At 38.7% G+C, this 18,156-nt stretch overlaps 1 protein-coding gene across 1 annotated transcript in view; it reads left to right on the top strand.

The window, feature by feature from the left end:
• Positions 1-18,156, top strand: part of skap1 (src kinase associated phosphoprotein 1) — a 31,290-nt gene that overhangs the window by 7,854 nt on the left and 5,280 nt on the right. Inside the window, exons 5-11 of the mRNA XM_082151263.1 lie at positions 7,631-7,711; positions 7,800-7,883; positions 7,982-8,106; positions 8,231-8,294; positions 9,381-9,629; positions 11,549-11,593; positions 11,687-11,793. Coding sequence (XP_082007389.1) covers positions 7,631-7,711; positions 7,800-7,883; positions 7,982-8,106; positions 8,231-8,294; positions 9,381-9,629; positions 11,549-11,593; positions 11,687-11,793 — 755 coding nt within the window. The remainder of the gene's footprint in view (positions 1-7,630; positions 7,712-7,799; positions 7,884-7,981; positions 8,107-8,230; positions 8,295-9,380; positions 9,630-11,548; positions 11,594-11,686; positions 11,794-18,156) is intronic.

Genomic DNA, 18,156 nt, shown 5'->3' on the forward strand with positions numbered 1-18,156 from the left:
TTACTGTAATTTTTTTTATTAGGATGTCATTTAATTATTTTTCTTCGTTGTCGTGTTCTGTTATTGTTTTATACGTTTGCTATCTTTTATTGATTTAGACTACTTTAATACAGTCTGTATAGAAGGCTCGAAGTTCAGTCCTCAGAAAACACCATTCACTTTCCCTCAACACGCGCCCTCTGGTGGGCTTTTTAGTCTTTACCATTTCCTAAATCTATAGCAATTCTGATGATATTTACACGACTTACATAAACTAAATTACACTTTTGGGCTATCACTTAATACTGTCGAATTTTATATATTTTTCCCCCCTCTGAAATGCGAAATTTAATTATTTTTCACTCACTCATTTTCAGTTAAATAAAACAGACCCACAATAGCAGCTTTCTGGAGTTTATCAGCCGGTCATAAATACCTGTGTGACACACATGTATGTGAGCGTTAACAAACACGTCAAACTTTACGACCGTGCTACATTCCTCATGTGATCTATGCACGATATCATGAATCATGATTTGCCGTCTGCAGACAGTCGACACGTGTCTGCTGGCATATTTCATCGTTCTTGCATCAAATCTGTTCGAAGAAAACCTAACAAACACGCAGACAAGAGACGTACAAACTACTGAATGTTCTAATTGTAGGGCCTATTCCTTTACAGACCTTTGATGTCATGCTATTTTATATTTACCTGCGAAGTATGTTATTGAACTCGTTTAATTTAAATCTAATAAATCGATATTGACTGGGAGACCATGAAGTACATGATAAAAGGCCTTTATTTTGTTTCAGCATTAGCGTCGAGCGTCGACCGTCGAGTACAAGAAACCGTGACATTTTTTTGTTGTTGTTGTTGTTCGGCTAAACAAATCAGATTTAATAATTTAAAAAAAAATTCAAAACAGCATATTAAATGGGAAACGAATATAGAAGAAATGCATAAAAAACAGGAGAGCAATTCTAACAAAACAGGCAGTGTGTGTGTAGCTGCCATTCTGTGCAGCCTTTGTGAGTCCCGTTGAAATAGATTGTAACCCGTCAGCCATGGTTATATTTATATATATATATATTTTAAAACATGTAGATGAAAACCTTTGTGTGTGATGTTATGTAGCCTCAAATTGAACAAAATTACCCACTGCATTAGTTGATACTATTAGGCTAGCCTACTGTTATTTAACATCCATTAACATTATGCAATGCAATTGTAAGAAAGAAGAAATTATACTTCCTTACCTCAATTTTTTCAGCCCTGTAAATCCTTTATATTTTTCAGACTTACAACTTGGACTGTCACCTCAGGAGTATGGTGGACATAGGCTATATGATTCAGCACTAAAGTTAATTTCTAATTGGTTGAACTGATGCTTTTACAATTCATCCTGAAATACAACACTCCCTGTCTTCCCCTTTTTTCTTCTGTTTTAGGAATGTCTCAATTTCTCCACACATTCACAACATTTCCTTATGACAGAGTCTTACCAAAATTATATTGAACGGCTATAACAGAAACAGCAGCAGTGCAATATTTAAAAATAATTATACTTGCCTGAATTATAGACTCTATATAAGCAGTATATTTAAAAAATATAGTTTCTTTTGTAAAATAAATTCATATCCTTTCAGGTTTTTTTTTCTTCTTCTTTTTTTGTAGCATTTATTTTCAGACAGGAACCTGCTCATAATTCTTGTTGAAATAAACACACACTCATTTTTATCGTATATTCATGTTTAGTAAGTTCATTTTTCTTTGTGAATTGGCTATAACCGACAGCACCGAATTCCAAGCTTTCTCATGCCTCAGCTCCACTAGTTTAAGTATATTTCCACATCTCGCCGAACTCATTTTTCTTTTCGGCCGTGTGTGATGATGACACTGCTTTCGAGTCATATCTCCTCTGGCTGTCGCACCCCAGTCCACCTCTCTGCCATCTCAGGATTATAGTATTTGCAGTTAAACTTTTGAATGGATGTCATAATATATGGGGGTAAAATTTATAGAGCTCTGGTCTCTGAACGGAGGACCCCCTTTGCTTTCCCTGCTCATTGCCAGGCTATAAATTCTCCTCTTGTACGGTGCGGCTCGTCAGTAAAGGAACAATGTTGTGGCACTAAAGCATGTTAAATGGTTTCCCACATCATGTGTGAAGCCCACAATTGCGCCGTTAAACAGAGGCCGGCTAAAGGTCCATCCTGGAATCTTGTAAATAATAAGTAATACTGCAAAACTGTTCAGGGGCTGCATGATTTCAGGTCTCATGTTGTGAATAACAGATCCTTTTCATTCAAATCGAATCAGTTCTTGTTAAGGACAATTTAGAGAGGTGATGTTCAAGTGAGCCATTCACCTAGGGATCTCTCTCTCTCAGTCTTTCACCCCCCCCCATCCCCATCCCTAATGCCTTTCCTTCATTTTTTCTCACCCTCCTAATGTTTGCTGTGCGCAGGCATCGCACAGAGGCCACTGCCTTTGCCTTTAATGAGGAAAAATGTGTCAATTTGCTGTTCTCTGTGTGCAGTTTGCGTATTGGTGTGCGGTATGGGGGGTTAAGGATGCTCAGAGTTCTCCTTTTTTCTAATCAAGTGCCGTACAGGAGAGCGCAGTAATTCCGGTCTCTCCATCTCTCCCTGATCAGCATTCCTCCCCTGCCTCTCTCCTCGGCCCCCCAGGGACCCTCGTGCCTTCTGTTTCACCTCATCTCTGAGGTTCACGCCGAGGTCAGCCTCAGGCCCGTGCGTCCCATGCAAACAGAACAATACTGAGAAGACATGGATAGGGCAGCGATATGATGCAGATTCCGTGCACTGCTTATATACTGTATATGTAGGCATGTCTTTTTGTTGCATTATAATTGGTTGATATTAGATTTTATTTTCATTTATCAATATTGTGTGTGTGTATATGTTATAGATATTAAATAGTGCATGCTCATTTTCACAATTTTACATTTTCCTTTGCCGTCATCTTAGGCTCACTTAAAGTTAATCATTAAAAATGCTAATAATTGAATAAAATTTGCTAAATGTCATCTTTAGCAAATATCAAAATTCCATTTTCATTCTGTACATTATAACATTTTGCTGACTGAATTTGGAGTGTCCAATACATTTTTTTTAATGTTTTTTTTTTTTTTTTTGACAAAATGGTATCGAATTTTAATATTCATAATAATTATCGGCTTATCTGTGTCGGTCAGAGTAGAATTAGGTGCAGTATATTTTTGCAGTGCAATATTGCTTCAGTATGCAAATGTGATCACACGATTGGTTAGTAATCCTTCACGGACTCATTTAATCAATAGTGTAAATATGTTAGTGGTCTTGACTTTTGTGTCCACTGAATCTACAGTAAATCATTGTATTGTGTCGATGGTCGCATTTGGAAATGTCAAGGTAAATCGGCAATGTAGTCATTTAATCTTCCCAAGATATTTAATAATTTGATCAATAATGTGCATTTTGATCATTGCCAATGTCGTAAACTGAGAAGAGAAAAACATGCACACTACCATGTCTTGTAAAATAAAAAAAATTTAAAGCAACATTTTTGTTATCTGACTAGGGGTGTAACAATATATATTGTGTCACAATATATCGCAATACAAAAATGCAACAATATGTATCGCGGATAGTGACAATCTTTATTGTGTGTAGTTCACCCAAAAGAGAAAAATGAAAGTTTACAGAGTTTTAGTGTCCAGTACTACATTAAACTACTATATATAATGTTGAATATAATGTATAATAATGCATTGGGGGAATATTTGTGGGTCCTGATAATGCTAAATGTGTAATGTTACCAGTGAAAGTTACATTATTTTAAATATATCTAGTCAGTGACAGAGTGCAAGCCTATTCGTCTAAAATAATTCTGTATTTTCAGCTTCAGAATCATGGATATTTTTATTCTGGTGTTACCACGCCTTTTCATTTCCACCCTAAATGTAATCCCAAATTTAGCATTTTAATCAACAGTACACTTTTGGTTAACCTAATAACATGTCTTGGAGAATTGCAATAATATCGTATTGTGAGTTCAGTGTCAGTGTGATATATATCGAATCGTGACATGAGGGTATCGTTACATTATATCTGACCCTAGTCAGGCATTATGAAGAGAATGAAAACAAACTTAAGTGTGTAAATTAAACTACGTTTACTTTTTTGACAAATCTTTACATCTGTCACTACTGACTGTGCCGTATCTTTGATCCATAGCTACTCAACTGATGCTATTAATATTTTTTTTTTACATAAAATTCCTCAGATCATTACAACATCAATCAGATTTTTATAGCTGGATCACCTGCTGTGCTCATAACATCACCTGTGAGCGCAATATTCTGCGTGTTGGTGATGTTGAATGTGCACAGAGCCCAGCTTTATTATCCAGTATGAATACCTGATATGAGCTTATGACGAATGGTAATTAATTAAATAGTTTATGAGGTTGTTTGTTTGCCACTCATTTGAGACCTGCTGCTCTGGCTGTCAAATCCGTTTTTGATGTCATTTTTACATAAGGGCTCTCTGCAGAACGAGTCCGTGAGGAGTAAACACTGCCGCACATTGGTTATGGCAGGCAGTGTGCTGTGGAGTGATAGGAGTAGTGTGACCTGGAGCTGTGCCTATACCTCCACGTTTAGAAGGAGGTGGAGGGAGGCTCTTGGTTCTCCGGTATCCCGCCGAGCTCTTCTCGTGGCATCAGTCCCCCTGCTGCCATGGCACTGATGAACGTCCCTCTGCGTGGCACGCTCAATGCCTCACTCCACCAATCTCGGCCTGCCACATTGCAGAGGCCGCGCCATGCATCACCACAAAGCGTCTAGCAGCCGCCGAGAGCGCCTAGAGGAAAGTCATTAGCTTTGCTTCGCTCCCTTTCTCTTCTCCCCACATCTCTTCGTTTTTGTGTGGCTCTTGTGATGAGTTACTGACAAAAATCAAGCTCGGAATTGGACGTCTGCTTAACGAAAACTAAATATATAAGTACTCTGATTTATGTTTTTCTTTTTTGGATACAATTTGATGCTCCGTTTTTTCAAACCACTGAATACTTTATAATAATTGATGTCGGCAGTGAACAACATGAGAAAACAAAATGAATGAAGTTGGAAAAGGCACAAAGCCTCTGAGAACGATGGTGATGTAACACTCTGAAATATTCATAAACATCCACAGCACATTTAAATGGAAATGATTGGCCTTATGCTAATTAAGGAGGGGGAATGCTGGGGTGAGAGTTAAGAAACCTCACTGCTCTGAATAATTAAAAATGCAATTTATAGCCGAAATGAAAATCCTCAAGACGGGTTCCACGTGCATTTTTTATGATGCTTTAATAGTTCTGCAGAGGTAAATGATTGTGTTTATGATGTGCAGGTTTATAAAAACATGTAGAATCAAAGGAAACTGACCAAATGTAAGAAACAGGCAGAAATATAATATGGTTAGGCCTCTTGATTTTTCCCTGCCTTTTTGGCAGCTTTTTGTCCTCTGTGGCTTTAAAAATATCAAGCTCTGATTGGTTTGAAAGAAATGACTGAAGTTGAATCTGTTCGTCCAATCAGAAGCTTGGGTTTCCTTGGAGACAGTTCAGAATGGAAAAACATGCCATTTATTTCTGAAGGTGAAATGTTTGGTTACACTGCTACCCTGTGGAAGAATCACGAATATAGTGACTGGCCAGACACACGCCCACTGTTTAGTTTCCACAGAAAGGCAGGTCGTAGGTTGTGAAGAATGGCGAATTTGTGTTCAGTCATTCATTTTACCGTTGCTTAAGTCTCTGACCGCACCATGGGGTCAGACAGCAAGGCCTGAGGAAGAAGGTTGTCAGTAGGTGTGTGAAGATTAGAGAGACTGTTAATTGTACGCCATTCTCACATTTCTTCTGTTTATTCTGTTTCTTCTGAACTATTACCGGGGCTTGACCTTTTAGATAAATGAACAGAGGGGGATGTGGATGGATGAGGGGAGTAAAAGGTGTCAGGACGAAAGCGCACAGGGAGAAAAATTAACAGAGAAGTGGCTGGACTGAGGCCTCGTTTTTTTTGATGATACATCAACATACCCTTGACAAACAGTGTGTAGTTCAGTTGTATTTATGACGACGTAGATGTGACCGTGTGTGCAGAGAAGGTTCATGTGTGTTGGTGAATGTGAGTGAGGGTCAAAGGGCTTCTCTCTGAGATGGTCATCTGTCTGATAAACTGGACACATAACATGGCAGGCTACAGAGCTCAGTGGTGATGTCACACAGACTGGGTGCGTTTGATGAGCTGAGTCTTATTTATAGGGGCATTAGATTCTCCAAGCTGTTATATCCACCGCTCACATCCCAGTTGCACTCATCGTTGTTCTTTTACCATTTTTTCCAATGACAAGTCCTAGACAGCCCTGCACAGTTGACTACATAACATTGCCTGTTTTATGCATCGAATGGCAGCCTTAGCTCAAAGAGATACCACAGAGATTACTTCAACATCGGCGTGCAGGCAAGGAAGCATCTGCTCTTGTCTAAATGAGTTTTAAATAAGTCTGGTAGCGTGCCCAGAGGCCCACCTGTGCCTACGCTCCCTTGAGGTTTGAAGCTGATGAAAGCTGGATCGCGAGGGTGAGGATTTGTGTCTCGTTTCTCTGTTTGCAGCAAATTGTTCGCCTGCGCTGCCACTTTCATATGCCCTAGAAAACATGCTAAAAATAGATGCGTGTGTGCAGATTTAAGTGCAGTTGTAAGTTACAGTTGTCATCATATTAGCTGGGACAATTTTTTTTGACTTGGCCCCTTCTCCTCCATGCCTAATGAATCGGTTGTACCATATAGATAATGGTAAATGTAAATTTAGGGGTGCAAAAGCTAAAGGGTGCATATATATACAAACACAAATATTTGTTTGGGGTTAGTCTGATTTTTTTTAGAGACTAATTAATTATTTTATTCATCAAGGACACAATGATTAACAAATGATCATACAATAAATCATATTTCTCATTAAATGCAGTTCTTTGTTCCTTCTATAATAAAAACTTGCTAGAGCACCACATTAGCATGTTAGAATGAGTTCTGCCATCACAGCAATAAATTATACATTTTTAATTGTAATAACATTTGTACTGTATTTGATCAAAATAAAGCCTTGGTGAGCACAAGAGGCTTATAAGAGTATAAAATATTTGTGTGCCTATGGGCTTGAGAACGGTGTTAAAACTACAAAGATAACGATAAAGATATAGGCCTAGTTTTAAAAATCGTTCTAAATATAAAAGAATAGCAGAGTCTACACCACAACTATAACGATAACGGCACAGAGAAACAATAGCGTTGGAATCACTTTCAGAATGATTTTTTCCAGCTGATGAACGATTAAAAACATTGACAGCCAATCAGTATCCCTCCTCCTTTAAAGAGCTGGAGCATTTAAAGAGGCAGACGACAAAACTGCAGCATTTGCTTAGAATAAACAGAATGATATGGTCCTCTGGTGTGGACGCAAATATTATCATTATAGTTATCTTTATAGTTATCGTTCTTGGAGTGAATGGGCCTTTACTTACTCATTTTCTTACTACTTATGTGTCACATTACAACATAATTTTCACAACATTATTTACCTTGATTTCTGATTGACAGTTTTTGAAGAGATCCCTATGGTGGCTGCACAGGACCTGGGTAACATTCTAAAGCAAGGCTACTTGGAGAAGAAAAGACGTGGTAGGAATCTTAGAAAAACACGTGCGTCATACGTTACATAAGGTCCATAAGCATTTCTAATCTTTTTTTTTCATTTTTTTTTTTTCAGATCACAGTTTCTTCAGCTTGGAATGGCAAAAGCGATGGTGCGTTCTGAACAACACCATATTTTATTACTTCGGGAGTGAGAAAGGTGTGTCCTGTTCCCGTTGAAAGAGGTATACAAGTCTTTTCATACAACATCAAAGACAGAGATATTGAGAAACTTTGGATTTTGTCTTCTAAATTCAGACAAGATGCAGAAAGGCTCCTTTTATATCAATGGCTACAGTGCAGAGTTGGTCCCCAGCTTACGCAAGGACTCCAAGAAGAATTCATGCTTCGAGATGAGTGCTCCTGGAAGACGTTCTTACCAGGTTCAACACACACAAACGCAGTCACATTGCTCATTACTGTAGCTGTGTTCAGGCATCTTGCTGTCATTACAATAAAGAATGAGAATATAGCCTTCAAATCCACAATGATAGTTTCTCTCTGCAGTTCACTGCCAGCAGTCCCCGAGAGGCAAGGGAATGGGTGGACCAGATCAATTTCGTTCTTAAGGGTATGTGAGATATGAAATACATTTTTATTGTAATACATACCATATTTTATATTATGCTGAATGCATCTGACTTGAGCCAAGCACAACGGTGATCAACTTGATGTGAAAAGGGCAGATTTATAAAAAGAGGCATACCAATAACTTTCCGTCTGGCTCAGCCAATAAGATAGGCTCTAGACCTCCTCATGCCCCACGTCACTGAGCTTCTGAGTCCAACGTGCCTCAGGCTGCCTCCTCTTCCCCGTAGCGCAGCGCTCTTTACAGGAAATTGATTGGGATTTGCCCGGTCATCCTTTAGGGGCATCGATCTGGTCCTGCTTGGCATCTAGGCAGTGAGGATACGATAGCCTGTGTTACAGAGCTCAGTCACCTGCAATCAGGCCCTCACTCCATCTGAGACAGATCTGAGGCACCCTCGCCACTCTAAAATGGGCTCAATGCGGCCCTCTGATTTGCGGGAAGTAATAGACACTCCTGAGATAGTTTTCTCCCTCCCCATCCCCCTTCGCACATGTGGATACAGCCAAATGGCACAAGCATCATTCAGTATTAGAACTGTAATAAATGTCAAATTTGGCTTTTTTTTTTCAGATTTCTTTGCAGTTATTGTAGATTTCTGATATTATTATTATTATTATTTTATCTTTTTTTAATTTATTTTTTTATAAATTCTCCAAAGCTTTAGTGGGGTCCAAAAGTGCTGAAGATCATTCAAAGTTTAATTTAAACTTGGAAACAAACTAAAGTTTAATGATTTTGGAGTTTAACTAATTAAAATGATTTCACTGAAAAAGCAGTTTAATAAGTTTAATATTCTTATATATAACTTGTAGAGTAAATGCAGCTCAAGTGCCACTGTCATTTAAGCAAAATTGTGTCCAACCAAGAAAAAAAAAAAAAAAAGTTTTCAACTTTTCACTCAAATTAAAATATGCTATGTATTTTGTAATAGAAAAACATTAAAAAGAAGCATTTCTACTAGTGGTCACAGACTTTTGGGGCCCCACTATATGTAGATTGGTGATTTGTCTGCTGCCGTTTTCATTATTTAGATGTTAATGATTGCTTTTATGACTTCTCTGTAAGATCTGAGCTCTAACTTCATCCCCTTTGATGATGATGAGGAAGAGGAGGTGGAAGACGAGGAAGAGACATATGATGACATTGAACGAGCTACCACACCACCACCACCACGTCCTGGGCCGGCATCTATACCGGCCCCAACCCAGAGTCTGGGACAAACCCCTCATAGCAGCCGCGAGGAATGGAAGGACCAAGCAGGGACTCAGGAAGAAGAAGAAGAGGAGGAAGAGGACATTTATGAAGAGCTTCCAGGTATAGAAAAAACATGAATTGGCCCTTTAAAACAAAAAAAAGTTTATTGGATTATCCTGATAGATAAACTTGCGTATGATCATTACCTTGATCACTAGCTTAAAATCCTGATATCAGTGTTTGATGAGCTTTTAGTGTAGCAAAGCAACTGAGGTTGTAACCATCAACTCTACAAAGTTGAACACCATCAATAAGAGCACATACATCAAGGTCTGGTCACCCAAAGTGATAGCAGGACCCTCGGAGGACCTAATGAGACCTCTGAGGAGAAATACATCACTCTGGAGTGCTGTCATTTTCACCTTACTTTGCCATGTGTGCTGGGCAGCTGAGCTGGCCACAGATGGCGGATCGAGTGACCACTTCTCTCACTTTTCCGTCCTTCATTCATCTCTCTCATCTTCTTGTGCCTCTCAGATTTTCAGCTTGGAAAAGTGCTGAGCAGTCCTATAAGGACATTGTCTAAAAAGTGCTGAATTAACTGTACTCATATATTAACTAATCTCTTTAAAGAAATCATGTAGGCTATATTTAATCGTGTATCATACCGTTCAAAGGGTTGGGTTCAGTACGATTTAGATTTTTAAAGAAATGTATTTATTAAGAAAGGATGCATTTAAGCAGCACAACTGTTTTTAGCATTGATAATAATAAGAAATGTTTCTTGAGCACTAAATCAGCATATTTTAATGATTTCTGAAGGATCATGTGACACTAAAGACTAAGTAATGGCTTCTGAAAATCACAGGAATAAATATTTTAAATAAAATATATTAAAATAGAAAACAGTAATTGTAATTATATTGTGCAATATGACTGTTTTTACTGTATTTTAAAATAAATGCATCCTTGGTGTATATAAGTATATACAAAATTTCAGATACATTTCTAGGAGTGTTGAACCGTTAATGGAACGTACGTATGTTTGTATGTATATATGTATGTGTATATGTATGTATGTATGTGCATATATATATATATATATATATATATATATATATATATATATATATATACCTTCATTAATGTTTCATCTGAGTTCATCATCAAATTAATCTGAGAATTTTATTTTTACTGGAAATTGTTGGGATTCAGAACACACGCATCAGTTTACACTTTGACAAAAATCTCTATGCTTTTTAAATAAAGGCTTATACAACAGATTTCAACACATATTTTATACGCATTTTACCATATGCACACAAGCATATGGTAAAGGGCTACTTTAGCTTTACAGGTTTTTTCCTCATGCTGTTCCTGGAAGCTCAGGGCAAGCTCGTGCTGTGGGAAGTATAGGGTTGCTGGACGGTGGTTTTATCGGCAGGCTGACAGCGTGAGGATGGATGTGGGAGACAGAAAGCTGGGCTATCACTGTCACCTCATAGACCTAGAGGTGCCACGCCCAGAATCAATGCCTGTCTGCCTGAAACACACTAGCCATCTAACCCGGCCTGGCACCTCCCCTATAAATCAAACGGGAGTTGACTGTACTGCCAGCACCACAGATATTGTTTAATTTACTTATGAAAGAGTTCAGAGGTACACAAAGTTGATCCAGAATTTAAATCTGCGAGGAAGATATATAGCATTAATTGACAGACGAGATTAGCTGTATTAGTTGTATTAGATGCAAGGTTCTTAGATTTTTTTTTTTTTTTAAAGCTGTCAAGTTTCCTTTAAATAGGGTCTAATATGTACCATTTAGGTACTAAAATATACACTTTTGGTATCCCTTTGGGGTACTAATCTGCACTTTTTAGGTACTACGGTGTACCCTTGAAAGGGTACCACCCAAGTGACAGCTATTATACCTTTTTACTTAGTGAATAGACTGGTGACAAAATATGTAGGCTATTACATTTAAACCTCAGCAATGGCGCTTGTCTTATATTTGTATAACCTTTGACTGTATTTTTCAGATGATGAAATTTCTGACAACGCTGAAGAGTTCAGTGAAAAAGCTGGTGAGTACTTTGTCTACGCAGTGGTGGAGGGATGCTGTAAATTCACTAAAAATATGATTTTTTTTTAATGACTCTCTGTGTTTTCAAATAAAGGGTCTTCAGATTATGCAAATTATTACCAAGGCTTGTGGGACTGTGAAGCGGACAGACCCGATGAGTTGGCCTTCCAGAGAGGAGATATCATCTACATCCTCAGCAAGGTCTGTGTTTGCTCCCTCCATCTCTCTCTCACACACACACACACACACACACACACACATACACACACACACACACACACACACACACACACACACACACACACACACACACACACACACACACACACACACACACACACACACACAAGGTCAGACTTTTAGTTCAGCGCTGTTGGTTGCGTCCTTGGCTGATTTGTTGGTTGAAGCGCTCTGCATGTTTTTTGATTTTCTTTTCCTTTTCTCGCTCTATCCATCTCCTCACTAATGATGAATAATACGCAGCTGGCCATAAGATGAGTCATATCGGTCAATACACACTGACTTTCTCTTAGCAGCTATTCATTTACTCTATTCTAAATGACAAAGCTGGGATGGTCTTCACTTAGTCAGTAAATTCTTATTGTAGCATTTTACAAACAAGACCTTATACTAAATATAATGCATCAGGATTTGTCGCTTTTTTATGTCTACAGATTTTTATTTCTGCTGATTTTTCTGTATAAATCACACAATTTAGAAAAAGATGAATAGCATATGCAGCTTTCTAACAAAGCAGTAGCATTTCTAAAGATTATCCGTACAGATATCCAAGAGATTTGCAGGCAACAAATTGAGCCTGTTTTGTAGCATGTCATATTGACATAACAGAAAACTGTACATCTGTGGTCTATAGACCTCTGCAATACTGTGGCCACACAGGCACATTCTCAATAATAGGCTGTTGGTTCATCGCTGTAGTTGAGTCTTGGAAAATTGAGTGATCGGCCAAGCAAACCACTTTTATTTGATACATTCGCTTTAATCTATATATTTTTGTGTTTTACAAATGGGGTGTTTGCAGGAACGCATAGTGTAGCTGTTTCTTAAAGATACACCACTGAAAGAATCGATATGTTTTAATTTGGCCTTTAACTGAGCTCAATGTCTTAAAGGGGTAGTTCACCTAAAATTAAACTCTGTCATTGTTGTTCTAAAACACGCAAAAAAGATATTTAAAAATGTGTTTAGTGTTTTTCAGGCCATACAGTGAAAGTCAATTGGATCCCCTGTTGTTTTGAACTGTATTGACTTTCATTACATGGACAAAAACAGTGGAAACATTCTTCAAAATACTTTCTTTTTTTGTTTTCCATAGATAAAAAGAAAGTCATATAGGTTTAAGAAAAAAATAAAGTAATATAGGTTTAAAATGACATGATGACAGAATTTAAATGTTTTAATTTTTAGGTGAGCTATTCCTTTAAGTTAAAGAATTCTACCATCATGTTCGACACTCTTGATATTTAATTAACATTAATGAAATGTGACAGATTTGAAAGATATGAACCGTATAATCAGGATTGAATAACAGGGCAGCTAAAACAGGTTTGATTCTGTTATTCAGAAAACGGTGAGAATATATAACATCCGATATGGTTGGCTATCAAAACGTGGTGAGGATGTGCACGGGTCATTTATTTTTTTTATCTCATGTCGTATTTCTAATTTGTATAAACAATGAGTCTAACCATCTCAGATTGCTGGAGCATGTCTCTGATTTTGTCATCAAGCTGTTATTATATTCAGACAAGTAGATTTATCAGCTCTTACTTTTAATCCCTCTGTGACTGACACGTAATTGAAATAGCTTTTATTGATGGCAATATTTTCAAAACGGCTGCACTTGTATCACTCACATCTCTTAGACCTCGTCAGATGCGTCCTCAGAATCGTTTCAGACAATGTGGGGCTCCTGCTCTTGTTTTACGGGTGTTCCCTGGAACGTTGACCTTACTGAATGAAATATAGGCTGTTGGCTAGAACTCAAGCCTAACTCTAGCGGTCCCACTCATAAAAGCAGTGGTCATAAAACCTGAGTGCATAAATTCTGCTGCACAGAGGTGTGGAGGGGAGGCCAAGTATATTTGTGTCAACACCAAGCGTAATTACAAGGTGATAAAGACGTGGAAAGTGCTAAATCAATTCCTCTAACCAACAGGTTTTTGAGGCAGCGCTATGATTGACCGTTGTGAAGTCACAAATCAAAGAGGTCGACAGCGCTGTCACAGCACTGGTGTAAGCAGAGCGTACAGATTAAAAAAAGCTCTCTCATCAGTCTTTATTGATCCACCACTTACAGTGAATAAACAGCTATTCGGCTCATCTACACAAATCACTACACGTATCTATAATATGTGGAAGCATTTTGGATAGCACAAAATAGTTAATGGCTTATTAGTGGAGTATTTTGTTCATGCTCAGGTGGAAGCATGGAAATGAAATTGAAAGACCCCCTGTGGTGAAAATCTAGTTTTTGATGTTGTTTATGTGTCTATGTGGTGTTTTTAATATGACAAACCATGTGAAAATTCAGTATTTTCTCCTTAAAACTGCAGCTTACCAACAGTCTCAAAAACATGGTTTGAAACTGCCCCTGTTTCCTACAATCACAAACATGTAACCAATCCCTTGAATGTGCGGAGTGGGGCTTTTCTCCACTGACTTTCTAAGTTGTTCAAAGCGTTTCTAAGAATGCTGACTTTTAGAAGGCAGCTGTCTGACTTTGAGATGGCGAGTGGGAACATGGTTTGTGTAACATAAGCAACGCATTATTAGCTGTTTGATAACATAAGCTGTGTCTGAAATCGCTCCCTATCCACTATATAGTGCACTATTTAGTGTGTCGGCCATTTTGTAGTGGTGTCCGAATTCTGAGTGAACGACATCATTCCCTACATTCGTTCACTACTTTTACCCACAATCCTCTCTGAATTCGAGTGTACATCCGATGTACACTTGCTGAGACACGATTTCCCAAAATCCAACACGATAAGGCGATAGAGCGCGAATGAAAAATAAATATGGCGGACGGCAACAATGGCAACGGCGTACGCGAGATAGAAAACAATCATTTGAAGGACACTGACTGGAAACCCCGCGAAAGTAATGTTTGAAGTAATGAAAGTAATGTTTAAATAACGGAGGTTTCTTAACGGAGGTTTTTTTTTTGGACAGTTTTATGTATTTATTTATTTATATAAATACCGTTATATCTATATTTGAATAAACAAATGTGTTGTGTAGTGTTTTGTTCTCTTTTATTTTCACATATAAATGTAAAAAGTAAATAAATATGACAAGTCTTTTTTTTTTTTTTTATCAAATAACGCAATAAACGTGAAAAATACATACATACAATTGTTACATACAATTCATACAGCCAAAAAAGGAAATATTAAAGATGGGTAGGTAATGTTTATGACGAAATTGTCCGAGCTCTCTGGCGCGTGATAATTATGTCAGCGTCCGAATTCGACTCACTCATTTTCGTTCACTCTTTGCTTATGTAGTGCACTCAACTGCCATTCACTATGTAGGGATTAGTGAATGAGTGAACAAGTGAGCGGTTTCAGACACAGCTATAGTCAAGCTAAAGGCTAATCATATCAATTAACGGTATGTGTCCGGCATGCTAGTGAGCGATACATAAAACACATTACCATTCTGACACATCAACTTGTAGACAAACCTGTATGATTTGCTCTTCTTCTTCTTCTGAATCAGTTTCTGGTTCAAAACATGTATGGCTGAATTAAACCCATATTTCAACTTGCCATTGTTAGCGTTTACTACACCGAATGGATCAGGTAGTCCGAGCTGGTGCGATTGGGTGGAGGCGGTGACTAATTTGCATATTCATGCGTCCGGGTGAACATGAAGATATTATTTTCAAGATATTATTTTCTTCTTTAGTGTTTCACAAAAGAAATATAGCCATACAGGTTTGAAACTATCTCCTTTTTTGGTGAAGTACACCTTTAAGTTCTGGACTGCATTGCCTTACTCATCTAAACCCAATGTTCAGTTTTAATCTTCTGGTGATTAATCCAGAGTTAATTTTGCATGCAACACCGATAGTTGCACTAACAGCTCCCCGTTTCCTTCAGATCAGCCTCCCCATGCCTCCATTGTCTCCTTTCTCATGCCGCATGGCTCCTCAGTCAGAACACTTGAACATGAAATAGTGGCGAACGCCAACATCCATCTGCCAGCTTTGTACAGCCTACTCAATCCTCAAGGCTGAAGAATCATGGCAGCAGGACAGCAGGATATTTGGTATTTTTTCTTCCTGCTCTAATCACATTACATGTTCGCTACCATGTAACACATACACTTTATTTTGTCTTATTGTTGTAACTCTCGCTCTTTGCGCTCTTGTTGGTTTGCTGTGTTCAGGTTTTTCCTACATGTAGTTGAAGGGGCCCATGGAGACTTTTTCTAAACCGTTCTTTTTTCTTCTTCAACCATGCCATCCTTTTGCATTCCTAACTCTTAATTTATGCCCCTAGATTCAAAGTACATGACTCCCAAAGGTCAGACCCAACACATGCCAGTATTCCCAGTGGAATCCCCTTAAAATCCTGGAATGAGATTTATTGCACTAAAAATGGAGGCAGACTTCTCCAGGACTCCTTTTAACGTGCAAGCCTAGTGATATCCCTTTCTTTCATTTAGCCCTGGTCTTTCTTCAGAATGTGCTTTACACTCTCACCATTAGGGGCTGTAAACCAGGAATCTTGGATGCCAGTCTAGACAAGGGCCAACCCACTGTTAACAACCAGATTCTCCATCAGTATGGCTGTAGACACTACTGCCTCCTTCTGGCTGAAATTTGTAAGGTTTTTCAAGCTAGGTGGGCCATGTAGTGTTTTTGTTTTTGTTTTTTTTAAACAAATACATGATGGTTTAGGTAGAAAATCTGGCTGGATGTATAGTTTCCAGCTCATTTTACTATATATATTTTATATGTTTTATTTATTATTTTATATTGATAAATATATATTTTATATTTATATTTCCATTTGATGTTTTTCTGCTTTTAAGCCGTTCAACAGCGTTTGGACTACTATTTAATCTGATAGGCATGTATGTTTTATGTGTCTTTCTCTCCGCTGTGCTGGTTTTTACAGGTAGACATAAATGTGAATTTGCATATGAATGTGCAGTTCTCACAGACAAAAAGGGGTGATTGTGACTGTTATCCCTTGTGGGACACATCCTAATAAACTTCAGACAGATGACGGCTCCAGTTGGCCTCCCGCCCAGGGGGTCAGTCTCCTACAAAATGCCTAAAGAAAAGAAAAAGGTGCCATAAAAGAAAAGGAAAATCCAGTGGAAATAGACACTCCTTTCTAACTCATTCTCACAGACTCATCTAAAGGCCTGCTTTCTTTGTGGCAATATAGGCGCAGAGGTGCTGTATAGACATATTGAGCTTTCTATTTACCAGCAGAGGCATCAGGGGGTGAGTCTGGGGTTCTGGGGTCATGCAGAAGGCAACGGTCATCTCCCGGTCAACTACAGTAGGTCATTATTCAGCCTAAGCCAATAGTCCAGAACTGCACGGCAGCCGCCCCCCCCCTCACACTCTGCATAATTATTATAAATGGGAGGCCACATAAACAGCCATCATTACAGGCTCTCAGCAGCATACACAATCCACTTTAAATGCCTATTAAGTTTAAGTGCCATCAGTAATCCCCAAGTGTACTTTTACAACGGCAGATTATTGGGTCTTCCACATTTTTACTTGATGTCGCACCTTCGAATTGCCCAGGATTCGGGATTAAATAAGGCATGTGGCGTTTCCTCTCCGGTTTATTTGACTACGCCAAACAAATATTAACACTACATGTTCTTAATGGCTAGCTAAGATGAAAATGACATGCAAATGAAATGCACTGATTGAGATCGATTGAACGACGGCTGTCTTTGCTCGAGCAGCAGATCAATACCTGTTCGCCACCTGCCGTGTCTGCTGCTTAGGACTAGCAAACAACGTGACGTATTGGTGTTTGTCTTTTAAGATGGCTGGATGAGTGAGTCCCTGTGCAGCACTGAGCGTGTGGAGCCGATGTTTTACGATGCGAGTTAAGGAAAGAGAAGCAGGAGAGGAAAAGTGGAGGAGGGGGGTTGTAGCACCCGAGCGCCGGGTTCAGCTGCGGGGCAATGAGAGACTTCCTGCGCTCCATCACTCCCAAGGCCTACCTCAGTCAGCTGGTGGCCAGGGGCAGAGGCCTCATGTCTCATTCTTATTACCATGTCTCCTGCCTCCACAGTGTGTGCGTTTCTACTCGTAACAGAAAAAATGAATGCGTGTGGGCACCGAGGGAGAGTTTGCAAATAAGGGAAATGATTAAAACACGATTGAGGAAGGAGGCGTGCATGCAAAGCGTGTCGTCTTGGAATGGAAATTTATAGAATGGAGAGGGAAAAAAAGGGAGCTCGGTATTCTGCCGTTAATATAGACAGGAGTCACTTTTGAGCCTGTCATGATATTGTTCAGGTTAAGCCACTCCTTTTTAAGGCATCATTAGCTGTCAA

Source organism: Leuciscus leuciscus, assembly GCF_965113295.1.
Source record: "Leuciscus leuciscus genome assembly, chromosome: 21".
NCBI classification, from domain to species: domain Eukaryota; kingdom Metazoa; phylum Chordata; class Actinopteri; order Cypriniformes; family Leuciscidae; genus Leuciscus; species Leuciscus leuciscus.